Below are 27,952 nucleotides of genomic sequence, written 5' to 3' on the forward strand. Positions count from 1 at the left end.
TGATAGTTTTTTTTCTCTTTCAGGTATCTGCCTCTGAAACGTCTGCCACCGCCTGAATACTGGTGGAGGTCATGACAATGTCAATGTGTGGCTCAAAGTATCAAAACAACACCTAAAAAACCAAAACAGCAACGTGCATTTCTGAATGCTGCTATTTCTTTGGTAGTTCCAAGGCAACGCGCTCACAGCGAGGTCTGTTGTCATTCTTAGAAACGATGCGAAACAGTTAAATATATTTCAAAACCTCAGCAGATTAAACACAAATAAATGCCTGATACTGGACTTTTGAGGCTGATACTTAAACTAGAGACTATCATGCTCACGTCTTGTCCCGTGATTACTACATTTCTACATGAGACCACATCCATCTTCAAACTCGGCCTTCATGTCGCTCTCAACTGCACACCTGTAAACTTTCCCGAGCCTTATCTTGCACGGCTGTGACACTATCGCACTGACAAAAATCTGACCACGGAAAAATAAACTTGTCAATGCTCGTGGAGGAGAAGCTTACATCCATCACTAATAACAGCTCTAACACTATTTGCATGGACAGCCTCACTAGAGGTGAGTGAGAAAATATGCTTTTTTTCAGTTAAAGCCATCTTCTCCAGTCACTCAGGCTCCCTACAACAAATGCAGCCATTCTGCCGTCAGGCTTCACTTTGACACCCGTCTTCAACCTAATCGCAGTCACCCATCACGCATCACCTCCATGCTGACAGTTGCCATGAGAACCAACAAGGTGCCTCTGTTCGAGCATGAGAAAAAAACCCTGCAGGGAGACAAGTTTGACGGCAGAGATGTTTACGCTCATTATGGGTCCCAAATTGGCTTTCACAGCTGATTTTTCAGAGTGTGAAGGTTGAGGACTTAAACCTCCTACATTGGTGCCTTTGGGATCATTTGATACATGATTGATTTTTACGACTTCAGTCTGGAAACGAGTAGCCAGTCAGTAAAACTGTGTCATGAATTTAATTCAGAACAGCAACAACCAGCACGCTGCGTGAGAGCTTGTAGATCCAGCTGATCACCAAGAACTCAAAACAAATTCGTTAAAGGTGTGATATCTTTTCATCGTGCGTTCAGTCATGGAGGCCTGTCCTCAAACATGGACGCACAACAGCTTTCCAACTGCTGTTTCTGAGTGCCACCATGAGGCGGCAGCCGGGTTTCGTCAGGTAAACTCCCAGCTGTGCTTCCTCTCAAGCACATCTGTCTCCTGATGTATATCAAATATACCAACATAAGGCCCAATGACGACATCTGGCAAAGAGCTGCTCATCTTGCACTGTACTCCCCCGCCTCCCCTCCTCTCCTCTGTACTGACCACAACCGCTGGGAGCAATCAGAGCGTCACGTCTGAGCTCCGCTGCAATAAGAGCCAACCCCCCTCATTCCTCTTTTTTCTGCGTCTTCTTCTCTCTTCTCTCTCGTTCCTGGTTGTTTTCAGGAGCAGCAGAAAACCACAGGGCTCCAGCAGGCCTCTCCACCCCCCTCCTCGTCTGGGCGAAGGACGGCCATACTTGGAGCCCCCTCTTTTTTGGCTGCTTCCCTCCCCCTCTACAAGCCCAGATGTCTATATTTAGCTCATCTCTGCCTCTGTGTAATTAACAGATGAAAATTATAACTTTGGGGCTGGAAGATGACGTCATTGTTCTCCTTGGATAAAGCCGGAGCAGGGCCCAATTGTGCGTCTCGGCCTATAGGCCCGAAACCAGGCAGCGCTCCAACATTTGGGGCGTGGTGGAGGCGATGCTGAGCCAGGTTGAGGGGAGAAAAAAAAAGAGAGAGCAGGACTCGAGAATGGAGTCAGAGTGTTTATTAGAGCAAACGAGATGGCCTGCCTGCCTCCAACAGGAGTTTCCATTTGAGGTCATCTGGTTTTTACATTCCTGCCATGCACCACCGCTCACACCACGCTGAGGAAGTCGTCCGTCGGTCTGTTCGCACAGGCCAGCGATTCTCAAAGTGGAGTCCGGGGGCGTGGGCTGGCCATTTAGGGACCCTTCACAGAATTAGGGTCTCACACGGACAGAACGCGATCACCTGGGAATCTGTGATCTGATTATGTCACAACAGGATCGGTCGGGAGCTAATGTCAATTAATGATCTGTGCTCTCCTACACATTCATACATTGAAATTGTTCAGGGTAAAGCAGCTGTCCTCCTAATAAATCCTGAGCTCCATCAGAGTCAATTAAAATTTGATGAGAAAATAGTTTAATTCTGATTCCTCTGTACTGTCAAGTTTATTACAACAGTGTGACAGTACTGTGCGCATGGAAACGTTTAAAATGACTGAAAGCAGCCTCTTTGGTAATTAAAACAGAGTGAAAGAGTGTTGTAACCCCCCCTATGTAGGTGCATCCTAGTATTTTAAATCATGAGCTCCGTCAGAGTCAACAACATTTTATAGACCAAACAACTAATCGAGAAAATAACCAACAATAAAAATAATCTTGGATAAATTCTTCTAAAAGTTCAAGGATTCACAAAGATTTTCCAACATTTAAACAACTGAGATGGTCCCAAATTCGATTCTGTGTTCCAGCCCTCATGACTCCCTGCAGGCTCACACTGACCTCTTTCAGTGCTGCACAAGCGGTGCCAATGGGCAAAACATATTCACACAACATTAATCAATTACCGCATGAATTTTGGGCCTGACAAATCAAATCTTCTCTCCTGTGTTATCAACATTTTCTCCAATCTGGAAGCTCAAAGCAAAGCCGGTCACATGCGATGCAAAATTGATGCACATTGTGTGGACTGATAAAACCTGGCGATCCAGAGATTACATCCAGGATGTTTCTGACCTTTGCACCCCGCCTCCTCCTCCTCTCTTTGTCATTACCCAGTGGCACAAAGATGGTCTACAGATACCGCCTGGCATGTTTTGAATACAGGAGGATCAGCCCAGGGTATCGTTTCATCTGCCTGCTCCTTCCTGTTGACACACTGCAGACTAGAGCGACGTCTCTAGAGGACAGGGATGCTGCTGGTGTGCTCGCTGCTTTCTGCCCTTTCTGTGTTCAATGAGAAGATGAGATCCATATGCCAGGTTGACGCTGATGCCTTTTCTGCATCTTTACCCTCTGTCGCTCTCTATTAGCAGCCTTTAAAAGCAGGAACTTGGACTCTGAGATTGTTGACCCTGCAGACATAAACTGTCCTCTGTGGTCTTCATGACTTGTTTCACCCCAGATGTAAAATGTCAGACCTCAAGGGATCGTGGTGGGTCTCACTTGTCTCCCTGTTTCGGCTGTCATGGGGATGTGACACACACACATATGCTCTCACTCAGATATTCGGATGAAAGACACACTGGCACTGCTTACAGTAAAGAGGAACGCTTATAGAAACATACCGTACTGTTAGTTTTGCTTTCTGTAAACTGAGCGGGAGGAGAAGAAGGGGGTGGATATACGAGAATCTTACTGAAACAAACCTTTTAAGGAACAAGCTTACATACGAATAAATTTCAGGATGACATTTAGCTCAGAGAAGCATTTTAAAAGAGTGAAGATGAGTCAAAAACGGCTGCACATTCAGACACAGTTTGTAAAATGAAAGCAACAACAGCAGTTCAAAACAGGAGTATCCTGACAGCAGATGACCAAAGAAGGTAACAGAGAGCAGACAGCTATTTCTCAAAGTCACTGGAATTTGGTCAAGGTTGTAAAAAAAGAAAGGGACGATGACACACACAACAGGAGGCTGTAAGAGATACGAGTGAGAACATCGCTCGACGTGGGCAGAGTAACTCCAATATTTTGCCTGAGGTGTTCTTTGGGGGATAAGTGGTGAGTTTTGCTTTTTGATAGCTCACTTTTGAACAAGCAAACCCACAAAATAAACAGAACTGTTCCATGTTCAGCCACATTAGCAAGTATGCAAGACACACCAACACATTAATTTGGTATAATTTGGAGTGAAATGAGGTTTACCGCTATGTTTTTGAACAAACAGAGGAACCATTGATGCTGTACGCTGCAAATTGATCTGATCTGGTACCCTATCCAGGTCAAATCATTAACCTGGATGCAGTATTTTCATGCACAGCTGAGAGAAGAAAACCTAACACGGGAGGAGTAGAAAGTACTTGCAATGTGCCAGTCTGCCACGTGCAAAAACAGTTTCATCTCGTAGCAAATCTTTGGTCTGAACTGGGCTTTAAAATTACTGTAGTATATAAAAGACAAAGCATTTCTGTTGTATTAGCTAACTTCCTCTCCGTTTTGCAGTTAGCAATGCCCTCCCTCCTCTCTACGTCACCACACTTGCACAACTCCTTTCTTTTTTTCGAGGCAGTGATTTCTGTTGGAACTATTTAATACTAATTTTAATAAGAAAATAACAGCTTAACTGTCCCGGGAAACAAACACAAAGCAAGTTTTTCAAGCACAAACTATTATTTATTGATTCTTTCACAAAAGTTGAACTCCAAGTTCAACAAAAAACAAAATAAGTCCTCATGTCTGCTATTATGGTTGAAGTTGCTCTGTGGATGAGGTTTTGTGAACAGCAGAAAGTTGGCAAATGTCAAAAGAGTATTTTCGGCTGGTAAACGAAAAAAAGGAAAAGAAACCAGAACAACATCTTGTCATTTTCACGTTTCTGTTTTTTGTATGAAAGGCTAGCTGTTTCCCCTGTGCTTCAAGTCTTTATAGTAAGCTAAGCTAATCTGGTTCTGGCTCGAGCTCCACATGTAGCGTGTAGACATGTATGTATATCTAACTCCTGACAAGAAAGCAAATATTTCTCGAAATGTCAAACTACTCCTTTACAACATCTGTACAGTACTGAAGAGAGATTACATTCTGCACGATTGGTAAACACAAACCCCCCCTCCCAAAACCACACCAGTATTATCCTCAGAGAGGATTTCAGTGGGCATGGAAACAGAGGCGGTGTTGTGCCGGACCAGCAGGCATCAGGAAAACCACAACACTATCTCTTCCCAGCATCTACAGCTCCTCATTAGCTTCCCGATAATCTCTGTCCCGTGATTTTACCAGACTGTCAAAACAACCTTCCTCCTCCCCTTTTACAAATAGTAAGACTGGTACGGCGATTTGTCTGCATGTTTGATTGCTGTGCATTCACACTGCAGCGCTGTTGCCCAGGATGTTTGAGAAGTAGAGATAGAGGTCAGTGAGTCAGCTCACTAACCCCAATGAAACAACTGTAACTCACTGTACAACTCACAGTTCATTAACTCCTAGCTGGCCAGCTGCCACCAACAGTCTAAACATCCCCGGAGGAACCAAGACAGTTATGTGCAGAGAGCAAACATCAGCACACAGTCGACCAGCTGGAACTCTTCTTCTTCTGGCCGAGACACAAAACCAGAACGTGTTGTGATTCTACTAGAACTTGTTCATTACATACTTTAATGTTCCCTAATCAATAACTACACTGCGCAGCTATAAATATTTTAACAGCTAACATCACAGAAAAAGTAGCGCTCATACTTCCATGTCGGCACATTCTGAGAGCGTGACATCAAACTGAAATGATAAAAGACTAATAGTGCCGTTCAACTGTCAAGCAAGAATGCGATCCCCTCTCTGATTTCTGATTCTGATTTGCAGAAACTGAAGATGCACCTCAGGCTCCATCAATAAGTCCATCATAAAACTGATGGGTAGTCATTTACATTTATTATTTATACAGTTATTTTTACATCGGTTTAAAAAAAAGTATATTGATTTGTCAGGTACATCATTAACAGCCACCTGGTTACTTTATTTGGAAAGAGTTTCTCAGTTGCATTTTCACTAAATTCATCGTAGCACTGAATGATATGCAAAAACAATCATATTGCTATTATTTTGACGGATATAACGAGAGATATGGGATATGGGTCACGATTTTAGTGGGAGTGGTCATTTTTAAATGAAAAAATATTAAAGATTTTTGCTGAGTTCTGTACCAAACAAACATGTTCCCTTACATCTGGAGTACCCTATGTTGAGACCCATTTTACCTAAAAAAAAATTGCAGCTCTTACATTTAACTGTGCAGCCCTAAAGAATTACTACACCGTGACTTAACTCGTATCACCTACCACTGGTACAACCGAGAACATCCAAGAACAGCATGTAAAGTAGTAAACACGCTCCCTAGTACTTGTAGTTTATGGATGAAGTGAAATATTTGGCAGCTTTTCGCAGCTTGCGTGTTATGAAGGGAGAACCAGTCTGCTCGCCTTCACTCTCCGTTGCTTCATTGTGTTTTGGCTGTCACACTGGCATCATTCTCCCCCCTGTGACTCATCAGGATTCAGTCGAGTTTGTTATCTTCTGCCCTGCTTTTCCCTCCTCGGCACCTCCTTCTCTGTCTCTCTCACATTCCAGTGCAAACCCTGCTGTTCGTAAAAAAAAAAAAAAAAAAGCCCCCACAGCTGACTGGAGCAAGACACAGAGCGACATTCAACTTTCTGCAAACACTCTTATCATCTGTGCAGAAACCGAAAAATGTAAACACTATGGGAGCGCAACGCCGAAATGTTCTCGTTAGATATAGAGACGTGAGAAAGACAAAACATGAGCGGGATAGGATCATCTGAATGGAGATCAGCTAAACAGCAGCCCCTGCTTAACCTCTGTGGCCTCTGTTGCACACGGTGACAGGGGTTCCCTCCTGCCTCTTTAAGCTCTATACGGGGGGCCAAGTGTGTGACGAGGGGGGCCCCTCACCTCTGAACCTTGACCCTGATTCAAACCCAGCCTCGCAGCCTTCAGGCCGATCCTGCAGACAGATACAGACCGAGTCAAGTCTGCATTTCAGAACAAGACCCGACCTGTTCCCCATTCCTCTTATTAACCCAAAGCCCCTCACGTACAGCACTGTATGACATATTTTCCTCCACAGAAACAACACGCTGAGACTCTGCTGCAGGCCCACATACAAAGAGGCACTGACGCAGGCCAGACCATCAACAGGCTGAATCTAATTAGCTCTCATCTGTTTCTGAGAGAGGCTTTGTTTCACACCAAACCTCCCAGAGCCTGCGAGTCAGACGCCACATGAAACGCATCCAGCTGGGACACAAGAGGACGGGTGCTCCCTGCAAGAGGAGGAGACGACACTTTCCTGACAGGTAAAATGTTGAAAAGAGGTAAACAGAGAAATAATAACAAATCCAGAGTCATGTTCGCCATCAGGGTGTTTTCTTGTGCCACACCAATCTCCAGGCTCATCTTACTTTACATAAAAAAGGGACCGTCAACTTCTTAACTTAGCTGGCAGCACTCTTCGTCAATCAACCACATTTTTGTGCACTTCTAGAAACACACTAATCTAATCATGAGTACATTCCAAGACAACTAAACAAAACTTATTTACCTCTTCAACTGTTTAAAGAAACACTGGGTCAGTCATGACAAACTCATTTTCTCAAACCCACCAGACTTCATAGGTGTCTTGTAAACATCAGTGTGCTTCAATAAGGAAAACCACAAAAATATAAGGGTAGGAGTGTTTCCTGGACTCATATTGTTAGAGGTGCTCTTTGAAAACAAGAAAACTCCAAGGCAATCTTTAATGTCTCAGCATGGCCGTGTTAGACCTTAAAAACAAACTCAGGGACAAAGGCTTGATACCAAAGCATGTCAGAGTTTGTTTTCTAAGGTCTAACATAATAATTATGATAACTTTATTTATATTAGAGCTGTCCCGAATGCCATTTTTGGGCTCCGTAGCTTCGGTTGTAATCAACAGCAAATATTCAAAGCTTCTGTTGGAGGAGAAGGGAGTGCTGAGCATGACAGCACAACATTTTGATGTGAATACATACAAGTAAAAAGGCATAAAAGCGACAAAAGAAGGCGAAATCACAGAGGAGCAAAAAAAAGAAGAACAAAAAGCAATAAAAGGATGATAAGAGGATGACACAACCCTGCTGTAACAATAAAGGCATTATGATAGTTCTGAAGAGCGCCTTGGAGTTTTCTTGTGGTTTTTATATCTTCAATAAGTAGCTGAAACAAGCTGATACAGAATATAAATCTGCAGGTCTGTGAAATAAGATGTTTCCAACCTTAAAGCTACTGAAGAAGTAATAAAAAGGGGAAACTGGGTTTTAAAGGGCAAAGTACAAAATACAAAACATTTACATGTAAAAAACAGAGTGAATTCAACCATCCACAGTCAGTTTTGATTCTTCCAGAGAGAAAGACCAACTGACTAACTAACAGGGGATCAATAAAGAGCCATTAGCAACAGAAACAAGCCTGCTTTGCAGAGCTGCACTCCAGCAGCCGCTCCCCTCTCACCACAGTAAACAAGGTCAATGATGACTGATGTCCTTCGCCCACCTATACGCACGATATTTGAACAGCATCAAGGACTTCCTCGTGTAAACATGAGGGGAGAAGGCCAAGTCAGCAAGCTCCATTGGACTGGTTTGAGCCTGCAAACAGAAAGGCATCTGAATACAGTGTGTGTGTGTGTGTGTGTGTGTGTGTGTGTGTGTGAGTGTGTGTGACCATGTTTCATGCACCTGCGCACAGGTTATGAGTTTTGTGTGTGCCACTCTGACCCTTCAAGTGTGATGCAAACATGCTGGAGTGCCTATATTTGTGAACACCTGTGCTCGGCTGTGTGTGTTTGTGTGATTAAATTGTGTCAACACACACACTCTCCAGGTTAATGATTGTGGACGTGAGGTGTGAGCGGCGGTGCAGCTGTCGTCTCCAGGCCCGAGGTTGAGGAATGCAGCAGGGGGTGATGGTGTCGGGGCGGGAGGGCGTAGGTGTTAAGGTGTGAGAGACGTTTTAATGGCGTTAACGGACTGATGCAGGACACTCTGTAACACACACGCTTTACTGTCATACTCTCTGTGTAGCTCCACCCACTGAATTGACACAGTGTAAGACAGCACTGTATGCGGTCCAAATACCAATCATGTTTGGATATGTAGCACATTCAGCCTGGAGAAATGAAAACAATTGTGTGTACTATTACTGTTTGGGTGGTGTCCCAGAATGCAATGCAGAACAGAGGTGGAGAAAGAACTGACACTGAGAATAATAACTGAAATAAAGTGGAAAAATTGCAGTAAGTGGGGGGAAAGCTTTTGTGAGAGTGTTACTGGCTTTTTTGTGAAGTTTCCTATCTTCAAATGTGGCAAGTGTGCTTCATAGTTGCAGCATGAGTAGGTGTTGCAAAAGGGTCAGTTATAATTATGTCTTATTTACGAAATCACAATCAAATTGCTTTTTTCTAAGGCTGGGCGATATGACGATATGTGTTTTTCCCCTACTTTCTTTTCTTTTTTTTAAACTAAACAACAAACCAGATCATATCAGAAGAGCAGCATACGTGCAAAGTCAAATTTAACAAACAGGATTCTTACACTGCTTTCTTATCCCAGCATGAAGACATATACTGTTTAGTCAAAAGTTTCATGTTGTATGCTGCACAACTTTCAATGCTTCACGTACACCCACCTACGTTATCAATGTGGTATGATTAACTACTATTAATTCTTCCTGACAAAACTTTATCCAATGTATTATTTTAAGAAAAGGCATGTTTTGGTCCAGAAATGTTTTCTTTTACTTTTTTGTCCTCAAAACCATCACAAGTTAGAAGTCACCAGTATAGACATGTAAAGTGACAACTTCCTAAAATCACATAAATTCCCAGCATTGCAGTATTGTCTGTGCTATGTGCCTTCTACTGTACGTGCTGAAACCATCTGCTAACGATCACAAAAATGCCTTCCTCTGCAGCATCATACAGCTGTCTTCAGTTAACGTTGCTATGACCGGGAGCTGATCCTGGACCTGCTGACTGGTCTGAGGTTTGCAACCTCTCTGAGGTGTTTGTCCTGTGATCAGCTGGACCAGAGGGCGTTCAGAGAGGAATGCTTGTGGATCAGCCGAAGAAGCCTCTGTCTGAGCTTGATTGTTACAAACGATTCAGAGGATGCTTTAGCAGGCCTCTGGTTTACGGAGAAAGAGCAGCTAAAAAGGTCATGGATCTGCGAAAAATAAAATGCTCTGTCAGCAAGTCAAGTCTGGACACAATCACTCAGGAGGCTGCGGGATAATGCTGCAGAGAACAAACAGAGGTAAAGCGCTACACGTGCCACAGGGGCTTTAACATCGACCGGCTCGGCTCAAGATTTTCATAAAAGCGCTCTCATGTTTCCCATCATCAATACACTCCGCCGTCACGTGGCACAATGCAGCATTAGAACATCAGGGCCGCAGTTCGTCCTGCCCTCTGCCCCGCCCTGCCTTCAGCTGCCTCTTATTGATCTCACCCACAAACCCTCCACTGCTACATCGCAGCAGCCCTGCTAACAACATTAAACTAGTCCCACTGGACGTCATCATAACTGCTCTCATCAAACAGCCACTTTCATCCCTTCCTCTCCATGCTCTGAACAAACACACAAAGGCTGATTTACTCCCATTTTGACAAATTAAACATTTAATCGGGTTACAGCGTGATTTTGCAGCTCAGTGTTGCTCTTTATCAGCTTTATCTAAACAGATTAGAGCTCAGTCAGAGGGAAGAGAAGAGAGGAAAAGTATAATGAAACTGCCAGCATGACAGGGCTGCAACTAACGAGTTAGTTTCATTATCGATTCATCTTTTAGTCTATGAAATGTCAAAAAAACATAGAAAAATTATTTAACAGTCCAAAACCTCAAGACTCTTAATCTACTATCATAATAATAATAATTCATTTCATGAAAATTGGATGGTCGTTTTGGAGAAGAAATCCAAACTCAGAATGTTAATATAGTAATTAGGTAATAATACAAACCCAGATATATTTATTTTTTAACTGAATAAACAAGCTGTTCTCAGAGCACTCTCTGAAGCTAGAGAGGTGGCAGGGTCCGCCAAATGTAAACAAAGTAAAACAGTAGGAAATTGTGTTGTCCTCCAAGGTCAGTCATGAAAATGAAGATAGTTTGTTTATCTAGGTTGTTTAGGCATGAAAAAATCAGTCAATGAAGATCTTTCTCTTCTGATTAAAATTTCTTCCCCAAAACTACAAAGTGCACCTAATCATTACCGCTCTGCATCATGAAGATGAATTCCTCTCCAAAGACAAGTGAGATAACATGTGGAGAGAGGCCCCGGCTAAATCAGAACTGGGTGTTGGCTGCGACGCACAGGATCAAAGGTCAGGTATGAAACAGGTCAGGGTTATAGTCAAGCATAGAAATATTTAAGAGAGGAGTGCAGTCTTGTTCATTAAGGCAACAGTTCTTTGGGCACACACACAGCAGTCGTTACACATTTACTATAAAGTCTTTTACTACAACACCAAACGTAACGAGCGTCAAATTAAAAAGATAAAAGTGGATTCAACAAGAGGCGCTCGCAGTTCTATTACAGCAAAAGAGGTTCAATTAAAGCGCGACCACAGAGGAGGAAACGTTATTCTTTGCCAGAGGGGGTAAACGACAGATAAAAAGCGATGCTGTGAGAAGGAAAAGGGAGCAAAGGTAGGTGGAAAAACTTCACTACACCAGATTCAAAGGACCAAAGGAAATATCTCAGCAGCTCTCTGACACAACCACATCACACACGGAGCCAAAGACCCTCTGAGGTTAAATCAAAGCAGATCCACACACACAGGCACGCACACACAGCATACCGAGCCAGGATACTAAACCATATGCCTCCTTCAGCAAGCAGACCACCGCCCAGAGTGACATATCTTCCCTCATGACTTCACTATGACACATCCATGCTTCAATAAGCACATTCCTGGTGACAGAGCAGGAGGATTTGGATGTATGATTGATAAAGAGGACGTGCCATTCTAGTTTTTCTGATTAATTGATTTGTTTTTTGGTCTATAAAAAGTCAGATAATGGTTGAAAAGTGTTTCGCAAAGCCAAATATGACAGTCTTGAAGTCTTGTGATGCTCTTTGACTTAAGATCACACTTTTCTCATCTTTGAATTTACTGTTATATCACCACTTAAGAAACCTCACCTTTAGCAGCAGCCTCATATTATCTGATGATCTGTGGGCCACTCAGGGTGGGAATCAGAGAGTAACTCACTATACGATTCATGATCAGTTGCTTCTTAATGATGGTATGACTATACAGCGAACAATAAAAAGGTGTAGGGATGAGGGATGGGTAGGCTAACCCAGAAGTTAGCATCGCCCTGGTTCCCTTGTCAAAAACCCCATGGGATTCTTGAATTGGATTATTGTCGAAGACAAATTCGGTCTTCACAGATGAACACCACCTTTGTAATTTTCAAAGCGTAAATTAAATCGCTAGAAGTAAGTAGCAAAAGCTACAGTGAGGATTTGAACCCAGCGTCAACCTCAGTAGTCTGAATGAGGCGTGCACTTTACCAGGAGAGCTAGTTATGAGCTTTATTACATTCAACATTTAGTCATCCAACCTTGGAACATTAGTCTACTTGATGAAGGTTGGATGACCAAATCATGGCACTAATTAAAGCTTATAAATATCTCTCTTGGTGAAGAGCATGCCTCATTCAGACTACTGAGGTTGAGGCTCGGGGTTCAAATCCTCCCTGTAGCTTTTGCTCCATGGAGTAAAATGTATCTTTCATTTAATTTTGAACCACAAGAAGTTCTTAAAAGGACTGTGACTGAATTTGAAAAGATAGATAGGTCAGGTTTACAGACGTTTACACAACAAGGAGTCATGAAGTAGTCAAGGAAAGCTGTTATGGGGAGTGTATCAACAATCATAGCCTAGCAAGAGGAAGCCATACCATACATTGCCATATCGATATCGAGTTTCATACTAAAAGACAGTGCTGAGAGACAAGACAGAAACACGTGGATCTCCATTAAAGCCAAATGTCTGACTAATCTGAGTGATTAATAACAGAAAAGCAGCCCTGGTGAAGACACTCTTCGAGCTCCATCCCTGCTCGGGACGTCCCGTCTCTTGGCAGCCTCCTGATGCAGCGAGAGGCGGACAAAAGGCTGCGGCAAGCCCGGCCGTTAAACACGACCCTGGATCAGGTTTGATTCGGGGCGAAATTCACTCGTCCGCGGACCATTTGTCGTCAACAATAGTGAACAAAAGCAGCAGAGAAAACACCGGTCGGTACAGTATGTGTGTGTACACAGTGGCTATGTAAACTAGTGTTAATCCTCTTAGGAAATCACGCTCTCTGACCAGCCCCCGTGTACAGCAAACACCAATAAGGTCCCGGCAGGTATCGATATGATGATTATCGATGAGTACTTACGTGGTTATCAGAGTAGGGTGGTATTCCAACAAGGCAAAAAGCAACTCCATTCATTGGACAGCAGAAACTGTTCGGCTGCGACAACGGGAGGCAGATTTGTTGCTGCAGGAGCGGCAACGGCGGCGGCAGACGTTGAGCCCGGAGAGTAACAACAACAACAGTCCGCTCAAACTTAAATGTTCAACACTTATTTCCTTCCTCCCCTTAAAAAAAAATATCCCGCACTCTGTTCCCGTTGTTTCGGGGCCGTTCAGTGCGCTCCCTCCTCCTCCACCTCCTCCCCCTCTTTTTCTTCTTCTTCCTCTTCTTCTTCTTCTTCTTCTTCCTCTTCTTCTTCTTCTTCTTCTTCTTCTTCTCCGTCCGCCAGACCGCATCAGTTGGACATAACTAAGTCCCTCTGTGCGCGAGCCTCTCTGCCTGGAGAACACGCGCGGGGCGACACAGGAAGTCACGCCGCCTTCAAAGTAAAAGTCAACAGAAGGAAAAGGGGGGATCTAAACTCATGAGTCAGTGTGGGTGAAGCTGTAATATTTCTGGAAACTGTGGATAAACAATTACTGGATATGTCGCCTCTCATAGGCAGCGTGGAATGTAACTAAGTACATTTACACAAGTGCTGTCCTGAACTTCATTTTTGAGCAGTTGTAAAAAAAATAAAAATAAAATAAAAAAGTACCCAAAAGTCATACTTGAGCAAAAGTAAAGATATTTTGTTATTATATTAGTTTGGTAAAGGTGGAAGTCACCCAAACAGATAGTAGCCTTGTTGAGTATTTGATATTAAATGTACTAAAGTATTAAAAGTACAAGTAAAGGTAATATTTTATAATCTATATTTTACATATATTTACATGTATATACTGTATACTATAGGTGGATCCATTATAGGCATGGCCAATTATCAGATTCGATGATTGTGCCTTTGGCTCTGATGCAGCATGTAATCTGTAAAGTAACTAGTAACTTAAGTTATCAGATAAACATAGTGGAGTAAAAAGTGCAATATTTAACTCCAAAACGGAGTAGCAGACAATTAAAATACTTAAGTAAGTACAAGTACCTCATATTTGTACTTAAGTTCAGTTATTGAGTAAATGTACTTAGTTACATTCCATCACTGCTTTTGAAGTACTTGTAGGTTACTTTGCTTGAGCATTTCCATTTTCTAGATCCTTATACTTCCATGCCACAACATTTTGGATATTATATTAGATATTGTTGTGGTTTTTACTCCATTACATTTAATTACTCACTTACACTAAGTAATTAATTACTTATTTACCGGGTACTTTGCAGATTGCATGCCACATCAGAGCCAAAGCAACACGTTTTTAATACATTTATTTCATTGGCATTCTGATTTTACTGATTAAAAAAAACTGATGGCTGAATATTCGATTTGATAATCAGTCGGGCCAATAATAACTTGACCAACAGTTTTCAATATATACACACATGTATATATGTATAATTTACTTTTACTTGCACATTTGATACTTAAGTACATTTCATGTCAGATACTTTAAGACTTTTACTCAAGTACTATTCAAATGCAGTAAAAACTTTGGCTTTGGCTAAAGTACTCCTGTATGAAGTGTTCCTCATCTGTTGCAGCTCTAACCCAGGCTTTTATTTTGACCGGAAGTACTCCATGTGTATGGTGGTTAACTTGACATGTGGGAATCGAAGGGAGTCAAGTTAGATGAGAGGGTGCGTTGGGTAAATCTGTGCGCTCCGCCCTGCAAACCCACAGCGTTCGGGCTCCCTCTGGCTGTGCCACAACATTTGTGTGCACGCTGGGAGGCGGGGAGGAGGGGGGCGGATACCAGCAGGGCAGCAAGTAAAAGTAAAGGTTGTTAAAAATACATTAGGCACATTCTGGATATAAATGTGTAGTCATGATCAATTTATCAAAGTATGAAGGACAAAATAAGTAGTTTTTTACACATTTTTTAAAGTAAAACAACTATTGTAGTGTTTTTAAAGCGAAAGTAATAACCACTATCAGTTATTTTACTGTTAACAAACAATTAAATGCTCTATAAACCATTCATTAAGCAGTTGTAAAGTATCATACAAAGTTGCAGTTTTAAAATGGCCATAAAAATTAAGTTTATAGATGAACTACACAGTAATTAGCAACCATTTTCAAAGTAGTTGCAAGTGAGTTGAAAATGAGTAGTGTCCCAGTGTTACCCATTTTAATGTTATATCTGTTAGAATTGGAGCTGACTTATGAAATATGATCTACTTTTGGGTAATTCTGTTTACTGTATAACAGTGCAGTATAAATTATATTAAGTTTTTGAAATTTTAACCTAAAATAGTAACTGGTAACTGAGATTGATATAGTGAGTATAATTCTTCTACTACATAATGTAGTAATGAAGAAGCATAAAATGAAGGGGAAGTACCTCAAAAGTGTACATAAATTTGAGTATGTTATATGATCTCAAATCATCAAGTTGTATTATTAATGTAAAAAGGGGAAATGAAAGTGCAGCTGCAGGCTGCAACTCATGATTATTTTCTCCGCTCGTTGCATAATTGTCTATAAAGTCTCAGAAAACAGTCCAAAAACCAAAAATCTTCACTTCACTGTCATAATAAAACAAAAAACTAGTTAAATTCTGACATTTTTGCTTAAAAAATGATTTACAAGATGAATCAGCAAAATGGGTCTATCAATTTCTGCCTCATAATTATGATGTAGTGTAAAAGTAGCCTATCAAATACACAAATCATAAATCACTGCCAGTATTAAAGTGCACACAAGTTGTGTGTGTGACTCATGATAAACACATGGAGACATTTGAAATGGGCTATAAAAAGAGTGAAACTCATTGAGAGATATCAGAATAGACTATAGCTCACATATTCTCGGAAAAAAAAAAGTGTTGACAGACTTGTATTTTTAGCCACTTTGGCTGTGGATGAATACAGTCTGTGTGAATCAATAGACGTACAGTAAAGTCAGAGGAAGCTTACGCATCAACAGAAACAGGAACCTCAGACTGCTGCCAACAATCACACTACAGCATGTGCTCCACGGTAGCTATGGCATCATGTATAGGAGGTGTAAACATTAGGTGTTACTCTGATGAAGGACAAAATAAGTGATACAGGAGATAAAACGACGTGGTGCTGGCTCCAAGCTGAAGCCCATGTGGCTACTATTACTCTGAGGGGTGTGAGTATCAGAGAGCCACTTCAAAAGCCTGCCTGCCTATGGGGAAACAGACTGCAGTCATAGGGGGGAAAAAGCAGCTTACGGGAGGCTTCCCACGCCAAGAGCTGCAGCTGCCAACTCAGCCTTCATCTCAACGTGTCTCCTCTGTCTGCTCACTCTCCAACTTTCAGCCTCTGGCCTGCTCCGAGACACACAATACCCCAGCAAAAGGCTTACACAGGACACACTCTGAAAGTCCTAGCCATGACCTTCACTCATCTCCCATTTGAGACGGATAATTACCATATATGACCCAAATCCCCCCCTTCCAGGTTACTCAGAGCAGTTTCTGTGAGCTGGGAAATCCAGCGTGGCAGAGTGAGAGCCCAGAGAGGCTTAGGAGAAGTATCCAGGTCTTAAGGTGGGAGAGTAGGGCAGATGGTCTCTGAGAAAAATGAGGGTGACAAGGGAGCTTTCTTTTTGGGGTGTCAAGGGGCGTGAGGGCCGCCACAGCTGGACTCAGGACCTATCTCTGCAGCCTCTCTGTGGTCCTGCATGTGTTTTCTATTCCAGCAGACGAGGAGATAAATCAGTCTGCGGCCCGGCACTCTTCTGTGGGAAGAGTGAGCCGATGTTAGTGAACCCCTCCCGTGTTGAGGTTTGTCCACATCTTTTCCCAGATTGCATGCAGATACACGCATCAATTTGCTTGTCAGGCGAGCAAAATGGGCTTTCTATTATTGATGGCTGCTGGGTGCAGAGAGGAGGAAGGTTTGTGTGTTTGAGGTATCATGTAACATATCTGAGCAGGTGGGTATTTTAAAATGCGGATTTGTAGCTGTAATTGTGTCCATATCTTTTCAGAAGAAGAGGCTTTTCCTCCACACACATGATGTCTTAGGACTACCTCGACTCTGGGTCAGCTTGAGTCACTGACACACAGCCTCAGGCGTTGGGTATGCCCCTGTGATTGACTGAGTAAGCCCCAATCTGATGGTGATGCGAGGTGACACGCCCCGATCCCTTTCCCTCCGGGGCCGGATGGGGACAAGCAGGGAGCATCCCGAGACTGCGAGATGCCTCCCCTCGGTCATTACATAATCACACACGCAGCCTGGCGCCTTGTAGGACAAACCCATAAACAACCATCATCCTATTTACTCGCTTGACCGGGCGGCGCCCACTCCCACCTCCCTCTGCTGGCTCGGCTCGGCGAGCGGTCCTGAGATTTCCACTCTGCTGCTGAGACGGTGGAGGCGAGGGAGGGCAGAGGGAGCGGTGGGTGGGCATCCCCTGCCATCTCTCATCCCCTTCTAGGCCACTTCACAGAGCGTGTGCACTGGTACGCTACAATTAATCGTAGTCACTCCATTTATTCCAACTTTTACGCCCCTCCCAGGCTTATTCCCCCTCATTCTTTCATATCGCCTCTATTTCACTCCACTCCGCTCAAGTTATTGGGTCTGTCCTTTCAGTGGCTGCACTCACACACACTTTCCATCTGAGGAGTTGCAGAATTAAATGTTTTCTTTTTTTTGTATTTTAAGCCAAAACCTGATGATTTCCTATCATTTCCTAACCCTATCCAAGTGTTTTTGTGCTAAACCTCACCAGAGCATGAGCACAGCCTTGTCACAAGATAAAACCTAAAGAAACAAAAAGCTGTAACCTATCCGTGGTGTGCACAAACATACATTGCCAACATTTATTCCGCCGATTGGGTTGAGGGTTCAGTTGCCAGCTCTTTTCTGCTTCATTTACTTTAAGCCTCTACAGAGTGTACAGAGTAGATATCCCTCTACTTGATACTGTTGCATTTAACAAAGGATACCTACTGCTAAGAGCCAAAAAGACACAATATAAATGTCCTGCCATGCTATCCACTCCCCTCCCTCTCCCCCTCTCTCTCTCTGTTGATTTAATACAAAGAGCAACTTTCTTTCTGTCCTCGTCTCAAATGTAATAAGAAGCCCATTATCGCTGTCAGAGCCTGATAAAGTGAAATGTGTCCACCGAGCGCTGTCTGCAGCCGGAGAAATGTGGACTGTGAGCTTGTAGGAATATCTTGCAAGTATGTTCACATATGCTCAAGCTTAAGAGGTAATGTTCAGCTGCTTATTGCTAAGCATGTATGAACACATACATGACTGTAAGCGTGTGATTGAGACATGGACGTCGGCAATGAGTGAGGAGGGGTTCGGATATTTATGTACTTGGCTGCCTGTTGACACAGAGGCTCCTGTGGCACTCCTTTGAAGGGGGTTGCGGGAAGGTTGAGGGAGGGAGGCGGGGGGGGTGCGGCGACCCCGGCCTGCATGGAGCTGTAAATTCCCCCCTCTCTTTGTGACAGGAGGGGGCTTCTTTGTCTGGCCGGACAACTGGCACGAGGGGAGGAAACAGCTGACTGGTCACCACAGACAGGCTTTGTAACGGTGCTGCACAGGCATGTTGGAAATTGAATGGAAATGTTTACATTTTCACAAAAACGTGAAGAATTGAATCTGAAACGCAGCGACTGACTTTAATCGCTTGGCTCCTTGAGCCAATAAAAGATGAGATTTGGGGCGTTTCCTTCAGCAGAATCATTTTAAAGCATCTTTTTTCACTGATTGTGACTTGATCCTTATGACCTTGATTTACTGCGGAGAATTACACACAATTTCAAGTGGGTTATTTCCCCACAGAAAATTAATGAGCAGACTCTGGAGACGAGTTCGAGTTGTGCAATCCATCACAGTCTGCATTAATTTGGCCGTGACACTGTCACTGAATGATGATGTAGCTTAATTTTAACAACTGAACATCTGTTTTATGAATGTCAGCGCACATAAGGATTCAAGAGAAAAGAAGACTATCTTGACACCAGTTATTCAGTTACACTGGAAGCCAAGGATGTACTACACCATACTTTACTTTTATGATGGAAATTTTACATCCATAAAGTTCTCAAGGCAGAGGCGCACCTTCAGGAGAGGCATGCCAGGCCCAAAAAAAAAAGCAGAAGCCAATTGACATCACCAGATTTCTGTTCTTTTTATGATCAAGAAGGATCCTAAAGTTTTTAATATTCAGTCTCGTCTCTGCACTTTGTCTTGTCTGTCATCCCTTTTCCTCCGCTGACCTGCTGACCCGTCTTCTCTCCACGCCTCATCTCACACTGCATTTCACTGTAATCCCTCTCCTCTCTTGCAGCTGCCTCGTTCATTCTCCTGCAGGCCAGCAGAACACAACAGCGAGCACGTGGACACGACCGGCTGCAGAGATGAGCTGAAGTTTTGAAGGCAGAACATTCTCAGTTTCATTTTTAGCCCTGGCGCTTCTGGTTTCCACCTACGATACTGGCACTTCTATCAACATCTACTCATTGTTAAACTTTTACTGGGTTGTATGCTTGTCAAAACTGCTCCGAGGCAGTTTAAGTCCAATCTTCCTGTACAAGCTGATACACTATCTCACTTCCCAAACATGAACCGCAGAGCCTCCACTTCATGAAGTTTTCTTTTTGGCCTTAACATGGCGAGAGCTGATTACAGCGGCCATGTGGGAGTGTTTGAGATAAAGGAACAAAGAGAAGGAAATACCCCAAGTCTAACGCGGAGGAATGGATGTTCAGGTGTCACAGTTTGCTCCTAAAAGTCTCCAGCCTGTCTGCATTAACCTATTCCTCAAAGCTCCAGACAACAACAACGACTGAATCACATCCAGGGTATTCCACTGCTGCTATAAATGTTCACTGTTACTATAAATGTTTGGCACACATTCTTGTAAAGGACATCCCTGCAGCGCCCCCCTCCACTTTTTCTTTTCCCCTGAACCCTCTTCTGAGAGACAGAGAGGTAAATAAACATACTCTCATAGTTCCAGTAGCACCGCCGCGAGTTTCCTTCCCGCTGCCCGTCACTTAATAAAGCCTGAATGTGTTTGCGGCCTCTGTCACCTTTCACAGCTCCACTTCCTGCCTCTAGCATCACTTCCTGCGGCACGACGGGGGAGACAATGGAAATGAGCTGTGAGGATAAACTTTGTCTTCAGGCCACATTCGGGAATCGGTTTATCATGTATCAGCAAAGTGTTTCATATGTTTTTCTGCTGGTCACTGATGAGTCAGGAACGTCCTGGAATAACTCACATACAATTAGAATGATGTATTATTGGAGTAGATGGGAACTCAACCCCGAATATAGCACCTGAATACACAATGAGAAATGGACAATTGAATGTTTTGTTGCTGTTTTTACTCTTGGAAACCCCCAGTTTGATTTGATCACACGTCCTATAACTTCATTATTGCTGCTGCTTCCTTTTAAAGCACCATTATGTAACTTCTACCTTAAAATAGCAGCTTCATAGTCATGTTGATGGCACAGTGTCTTGTAACAAGGTGAATGGTGTCTCTGTCTCAGCCACTCCGCCCCCCTATCACTTGTTTCTGTGACTTCAGTGAGAGGGCAGGATCACAGCGTTTCAAACATGTTGACTTCAAGGTACGAAATTTCTACATAATGTGCTTTAAAATCCATGAAATAGACAATTTTGCTTTCAAAAGCTTCAACAACTTTTCGGCTGGAAAGGAACTTCACTATTATACCAAACAGCAGAACGGAAACTTGGTCCACTAAGTTAATCTAGTATTAATTAACTTATAAAATGTGGCATGTCGAGTCGATGTCAATCAACCAACAGGCAAAAAGTTGAGCTCATGACACTCCCCTCATTCGCATAATCAATTAATGTGCATTTTATGGCATATTAATTTATTTATTTAGTAATTTATCTATGTCTTTAATTTAAAATTTTTGCAGTTTTGGTCTTCTTGACTTCTTGGCCGAGTCTCTCCTTTAAGGAAAAGAGGTTTTATGTCTTTGAATAGAGGTTTAATAAAAACTAAACTGCAGTCTAAACAAATTAACAAATTACAGTTGTAAAAAATAATAATAATAATAATACAAAAGTTTCTACAACATACCTCATTTGAACATTCAAGCATCAAAAACAGGAACATTATCCTCCAATCACATGAATTAAAGACCCTACAGCTCACCTCAGACCCCCTGAGCATCTGTGGTACAACAAAAGCTTTAAGCCACACCTCTGACAGCATATATACAGTAAACTGAGTAATCCTGTATGTGCGAGGGGATCATATCCTAATCCGAGTGTTTCCTCGGCCTTAAAACTCGGAGATAAGTTTGTCTAGACATGGCCTTAAAGCAGGGTGTTCTCCTTGTGGAGGACGAGAGGCCAACAGATTTCTAACCTTCAGGAACGTCTTCTGGTTCACACGTCCTAAATGCTGTTGTCAGTTTCTGCTCTTGAACTGTAATTCTGGTGTTAGACTCAATGCTTGAGTCTAAATGACAGACGGAGATAAGAACAGACATTTTTCTTCCTTTAAACCTTAAATATACACTGCGGACACACTTACTGTAGACATTCAAAAGGAATGTCAGCACTCGATTTTAATCACCACAGGTTCATATAAAGTTCAGGAAAGTATAAAATATGAATCTGTGGGTGAGGATGTTTATGAGAAGACAAACATTAATAGACAGCAAAATGTTTCCTTTAAGATTCCCTCAATGAGGGTGAGAGGCCTCGAAAACGGGGACGATTGTAAGGAATTAACATAAATGTGCACTGTCATCAACAGCAAAACATCTTATTCTAGGCTGGATTCTGTAAAAAGACCACCATCTGTTCCTTTGTGGAGATTTTCCCTAAATAGATAATCCTCAATCCTCCTAAAAAAGATAAAAATTGAGCCACAGTTGCACGTGGAGGCCACAAGGGGGCTTAGTGCAGGACAGTGCTGACAGGACAAGACTTGATGCGGGTGAAAAACTGAAGTTGTCCTCGCTCAGATACAGTCTTGTGGTGAGTTGTGCATGTTTTCCCATCAGTGGGATTTAACAAGATTTACATACATTGATACTGATAAAAAGTGAGGCCAAAATATGGGAACAATGTGGCTGACTGAGCAAAATGTAAAGGAACAGTTTGTTCTGGACATAAGAAGGTGCATTACAAGGATCAATATGGTAAAAAAGAGGGAGATGGTACAGAGAGGAGCGATGTTTAAATAGACAACATCGCCTCGCTGACTTCTTTTATCTTCAGCAGTTTGGAAAATAGGCCAAGAGGTCAGTGGCTCGTTAAGCGTACAGTTCATTATTGATATGCAGCTGTGTGCCCACTGACAGTAGGGCAGCTCTGTGGCCTGTTTAATGATCAAAGTAATGAAACAGCAGCTGCACAGCTGTTCATTCCACACTGACATCCCAACACAAAACCTGGACGCTGACGTCAAGACTCGAAGACGTAAAGAGAAGGAGCGGGAGAAGAGACAGCGGACATAAGAGGGAGAAGGGGAAAGCTTTCAGGGGCGTCAGCTGATGGAGAGTCAGCAATGATCAAGTTCATCCCAAAAACTCATTTATTTCGACTCACAATTACTTCATAAAACTACTTTATATGTTGTTGCCTCAGTAAAATGCAAACCGTGATTCTGATCATGTTTTATTTTATGTATGCAATGTCAAAATGTCAAAAGTGCACCGGGAGCGAGCCACCACATGACCTGAGAGCTAATGAGGGAGTGAACTCCCTCGTATTGCTGGACCTGCACATAAATCAGGCTGCCAGCAAAGAAAGGAGAAGAAACGAGGGAGCTAGCAGACATAAATAATAATAATGTCATGACCAAGTATGTGCAGTCAGGAGGCTAACGTCTGATATTGCCATATTGGTGTTTTTCCCACAATATCAGAAAAAAGCGACAAATTGTTGTGGCTGAATCTATATTATACCATTCACTTATTATTTTTACATTAAAGTCACTTATTATTTCCCATTTCTGTTCAGTTTTCTGGTTTACAAAACAAAAATACTTTGGAAGAGATAGCTTTCTCCTAAATTGTAAAACTGTGCCATTACAAAAATGCACGGAGGAGCCAGCGTCGCCTCTGAGACACAGAATGATGTCGACCACAACAAAGACACTGTGCATTTGTGTATGTAGGAGCGAGAGCAGGCACATGTGCTGATATGAGTAAGGCAGATTATGGGAGGGCCCCTTCACTGGACCTTTTCCGAGGGTGGGCCTGCAGGAGATAGAAACAGACTGGCGGGGTCATGGGTTGAAGTAAAAAACACGCCAAACAAGCCTATTAGATTAAATTCAAACCAACCCAGTAGTAAACAGCCTCCTAATTGGACGTCCTCCTCACGCTGCTGATAAACCTCATCCCTCTGTTTTGTTCTGTTAACCCCTGCTCAGCTGCTCGTCCTGTGTCATCATGACATGAGCTGGAGCTGGACTAATGCAAAGTGCTGCTGACAGGAAGGGCTTTAACCACACAGGCTGACCTTTGACCCCTGCAGGAGAACGCCCCGCCCCACCACCGCCATCTGCATTCATTCATTCATTGCTCGCCACTCAAGTGCACTGAGGTCTTGGTCCAAAGTAGTCGTCCTGAGCTGAACGGGAGCTGTTTACTTCCTGGAGATGTGTGTCCTAGTTTCTTTCACAGGACAATCTGCCCATTGTCTGCCCCTGCAGGCATCTACCAAATGGTTATCGCCCGTCTGACAATCCCAAAGAGCCTGAATTAAGAACACGAACCCTGGGCTGACATCCTTTGCACGCAGAGACGCACAGTTTAAAATCCTCATTTTGCACTTGACATGATGTGCTGCGTATCCTCCTGTACTCAAGGGAGAAATCACCATAAGTAGCACCAAAACGTTGACCTCGAAATTTCTTTCTCTTGATCATATAAAGTAGTAGAAGAAAAAGGAGCAAAACGCTCTTCTTTTGTCAGCATCGAAGGGTCAGTCAGCCTCCCTACATTTTCACACAAATATCTGGACTTCCAAAACAGGCTGGTTTCTTCAGTTTTAATGCATTTGAGGGGTATCATTATCGATTATTTTTATTTTGCATCATTGTACACTGACTTCCCAACATCACAAGACTGATTTCAACGATATCAAGATCACCATATCTTGATTTCAGCATGTCAGCACGCTCCCTTCAGCATCTACATAGCTCAGTGCAGCCTCGCAGAGCCGCTAATCTTGTTATGGACAGGAAAAGCTCATAAAGATGGCAGATGAGTGGATACAATCTATGAAAAAATAAATCTACACAAGAAATCCCACAGCCACATGTCCTACTAAAGTCTTTCGCCAGCCTTTAAACACTACTTTCCTCCTATAGCTTGGTTCATTTTCATCTAATTCCCCTTTTTCCTGCACAAACAGCTCTGAGAAGCTGCAGCAGCTCTCAGCATGGGTGAAGAGATCGATACATGCTTATATATGTGTGTTTAATTTCAATTTAGATGCAAATACAAAGTTCATTCTTTCAGAGGCTTCTTTCAGTCTCTGCCGCTCAGGACAATAGAAGGAGAAATTCCTCAGAGTCCGAGGATTGGAGAGCCGAGGGCAGGGGGCTTCGGGGTGCCATGGGTGGGGCGTCAGATTAGACCACCTGTTCGACCATGAGTTGCTTCCTTTATCCTTCCCTCTCTAACACTTGCTGTCTTACACATTCTCGTTTGTAACGTAATAAGACCCTTTCTTCTCTGACTTTCACTCTCATAAAATATCTCCCTCCACGCCGGCTTCGCTCTGAGCTAATTTTGTCTGCATTCCATTTCAGTCACATCTGTGGGAAACAGACAAAACAATTTGCCAGATAACTCTGGCTGGGAGCCACGCAGACGCACTCATAGTACAGTTAGACATATGTCGCCTTGCCGCCCAAATCGAGCCTCCGGGGAGTCGTGTTCAGACGGCAGAATAAACACAGCAGCGTCACCCCTGTCCACATCGCTGAGGCTCATCCTGCACTATGAGGGATTCCCTCCACTGTGAGTCTGCCTGCGTACAGTCGCCACCAGAGGAGTTTTAAAAGAGACATGTTATGCTTTTTCGTTTGATCTTGTGCATGTAAAAGGTCTTGAAAGGCCCAAAGTCTGCACCAATGGGAGCTCCTCTCTCCCACAGAAAACACTGCTCCTGAAATGCCTCGCCAACAGCCCCGCCTTTAATTCTGTGACTTTGTGATATCACCGCGTCACATATATGCATAATTAATGCCCAGCAGCTAGTTTGACACGTGAGAATTGATTTAGCACAGCTGCTCTGTTGTTGTTAGCGATGCTGGCTCAGACGTGTGTGAGCTGACCAATCAGGAGGGGGGGCCTTAAAGAGACAAGAGGTAAAACAGAGCACAACGATGAAAACTGACGGGTTTTTTTTAGCATTTAAGCATGTAAACCTATTCTTTGTAAACTTGAAAATGAACATAATGTGTCTCCTTTAAGAAAAGAGAAGATTACGGACAACATTATCCCTGAAAGTTGTGGTTTTCTTGCTCAGCCTTTTAAGATCTTGCACTAACTTCTCTCCTTGAGGCTGTTCCAGCAAAGAAAACCACTTGTTTCTGCCTGATGGATGTGGTCAGGAGTTTAGAGGGCAGCAGTCACCACTGCCCTGCCCAGGTCTGCCTTAATGACTATTGATCGGAAAAGCACCAACGAGCCAAACTGATTTGCAGCGAGTCTGGCAATTTAATCATCCTCAGGCGAGTGGGAGAACTTTCCCGGTGTCAGTCAGTGTGTTTTACAAACTGAGGATGAGTTAGATTATGTGCAGCACAGACTCGGAGAGGTGTCCCACTGCTGCCCTTGCATCGCTCTCACAGACACTTTATGTAACCATCCTTTTCCTGTTCCTCACTGAGCCACTGCCCTCCTTATCGTCGTGCATGTGTTCGTCTGTCCTCGCAGTGGACAGAAAGATGAGGACAAGGGTACTGCGTGGATACTTTCCACGATTGTAGTAAACACTACTCGCCTCTGTTTATACTCACACAGCAGTGTTAGTGTGTGTTTGACAGTAGAGCCTAAAACATCTTTCACACACATACTGCTCATCCAGAATCGTCTTGAAACACCAGGCCGAGAGCAGGAAACATAAGTCGAGATAAAGCCACACATCCACAATGATACACGGTCACGTGATGAACAGGAAGTGCTATAATCATATTTGCCCGTTACGTCACAATATGGCTCATTTGTTAAAATGACAACGACCCAACCTCGCTGCACCAAGGCCGAGCCGTGTCAGCATTTCTCAGCACTGCGCAGGCTTAAAAATAGTTTTGTTTCCTGTGAGCTGTAAGCTACACCGTTCTCAATTTTTTTTTGTTTGGTGCAGAATGTGAACTGATACTGAAAGTGTGTGTGTGAGTAAAACACAGAGGACATGACCCGTGGCTGTGTGGCGTTCACTTGTTCTCCAGCACACAGTGTGCACTGTGTGTCTCCCATTTGGGGAAATAAAGTCAACACACAAACAAAGTGAACACACACACAGTCTGACCAGCAGCAGTGATGACATCATCCCTGCTAAACCGGGGGGCTCACGTCAGGAGATGTTCCCCTCACATGCATTATTCACCCAAAGTAAAGGGCTGGGCTGGGGTGTCTCCCCCTTCCCTCCTCCTTAATCACAAACCTGATGCTCAGGAGCGGAGGGAGGGGAGGGAGGGATGGATGAGGTAATCAATGACTAGGACACACACTGGTAGAGGAGATGAGGACAGTGTGTGACGCTCAACTACTTGCAGCCGTTTGCCTCCAGCCTGGATGCAACAGTCCTAAACTAAAGACGGTGTGTTTGTAGTGAAGCATCAGGTAGAAGCTGTCAGAGTTAACAAAAGGAGCTGTGGATGAGACTCATGACATGAGTACACAGTGTTACAAAGCAGCCCACACACTCGCCTGAGCCTCGATGAATGAAACTGTTGCATGACATCCCTCAGCATCCTCGCTCTAGACGAGCAAGGCACAATTTCCACTTAACCCACCCAACTCTGCCACACCCCTCGCTTTTACTCCCCTCTTTTCTTTCCTCTCCCATGTGTTAAGATAAGCCGGTGAAGTTTCGGGCTGTGTCATCTCTCCGGAGGCCTTTTCTGATGGCAGCACCTCCCTCAGAGGGGAGAGAGCTTGCAGAAGGCACATCTGCAGGATAATGAGCATGCTGTGCTGTTTGTTTTCACCTTGAGGGGATGGAAAGAAGGGATGATGGATGATACGAACGCCCCAGAAGCTGCACTAAAAGGTGGTGGTCCCCTTCACATCCCCTTCAGTCCCTCCCCTCCTCTCTCCTCTCCTCCTCTCCATCCTCACCTGGTCCATGATTTCAGCGAGCCTCCTCCCTCCTCCTGTTCACAGTCATGGCACGAGATCTCCGGCGTCCTCCCTCGTCTCCTCTCTTGTCCTCGCTCAGTATTTCCCAACAGAGATCCAGTCCGGCTCCCCTCACACAGGCGAGGCAGCTTGGCAGCCGACTGCAGCATGAGGCATGGCTCTGTCTCTCCTTGTGTCTCAGAGTGTGACAGTCTGATGCATCCAGCCAAATGCTCCTCTCTTGTCCTCCTCTCTGTCTTCTCCTCTGGGTGGAGGCGTGTGATCCTCGCCTCTCTCCTCGATAACCTCACAGAGGGAAGAGACTCCCGCTCTCCGTTTTCGTCCTCAAGCTC

At 43.6% G+C, this 27,952-nt stretch overlaps 1 protein-coding gene across 6 annotated transcripts in view; it reads right to left on the reverse strand.

Annotated features, from left to right (window-relative positions):
* arhgap23a (Rho GTPase activating protein 23a) overlaps positions 1-27,952 on the reverse strand; it is a 72,948-nt gene extending 44,996 nt beyond the window's left edge. For 4 of the 6 annotated variants that reach the window (XM_084371855.1, XM_084371854.1, XM_084371852.1 and 1 more), the window contains exon 1: positions 13,230-13,298. In XM_084371855.1, coding sequence (XP_084227981.1) covers positions 13,230-13,283 — 54 coding nt within the window. In that variant the 5' untranslated portion in view covers positions 13,284-13,298. Of the gene's footprint in view, positions 1-13,229; positions 13,473-27,599 lie in introns of those variants that run through there. The other 2 variants (XM_084371857.1, XM_084371856.1) reach the window with 2 other exon arrangements.

This window comes from Pagrus pagrus (genome assembly GCF_965226575.1).
Source record: "Pagrus pagrus genome assembly, chromosome: 13".
Lineage (NCBI taxonomy): Eukaryota > Metazoa > Chordata > Actinopteri > Spariformes > Sparidae > Pagrus > Pagrus pagrus.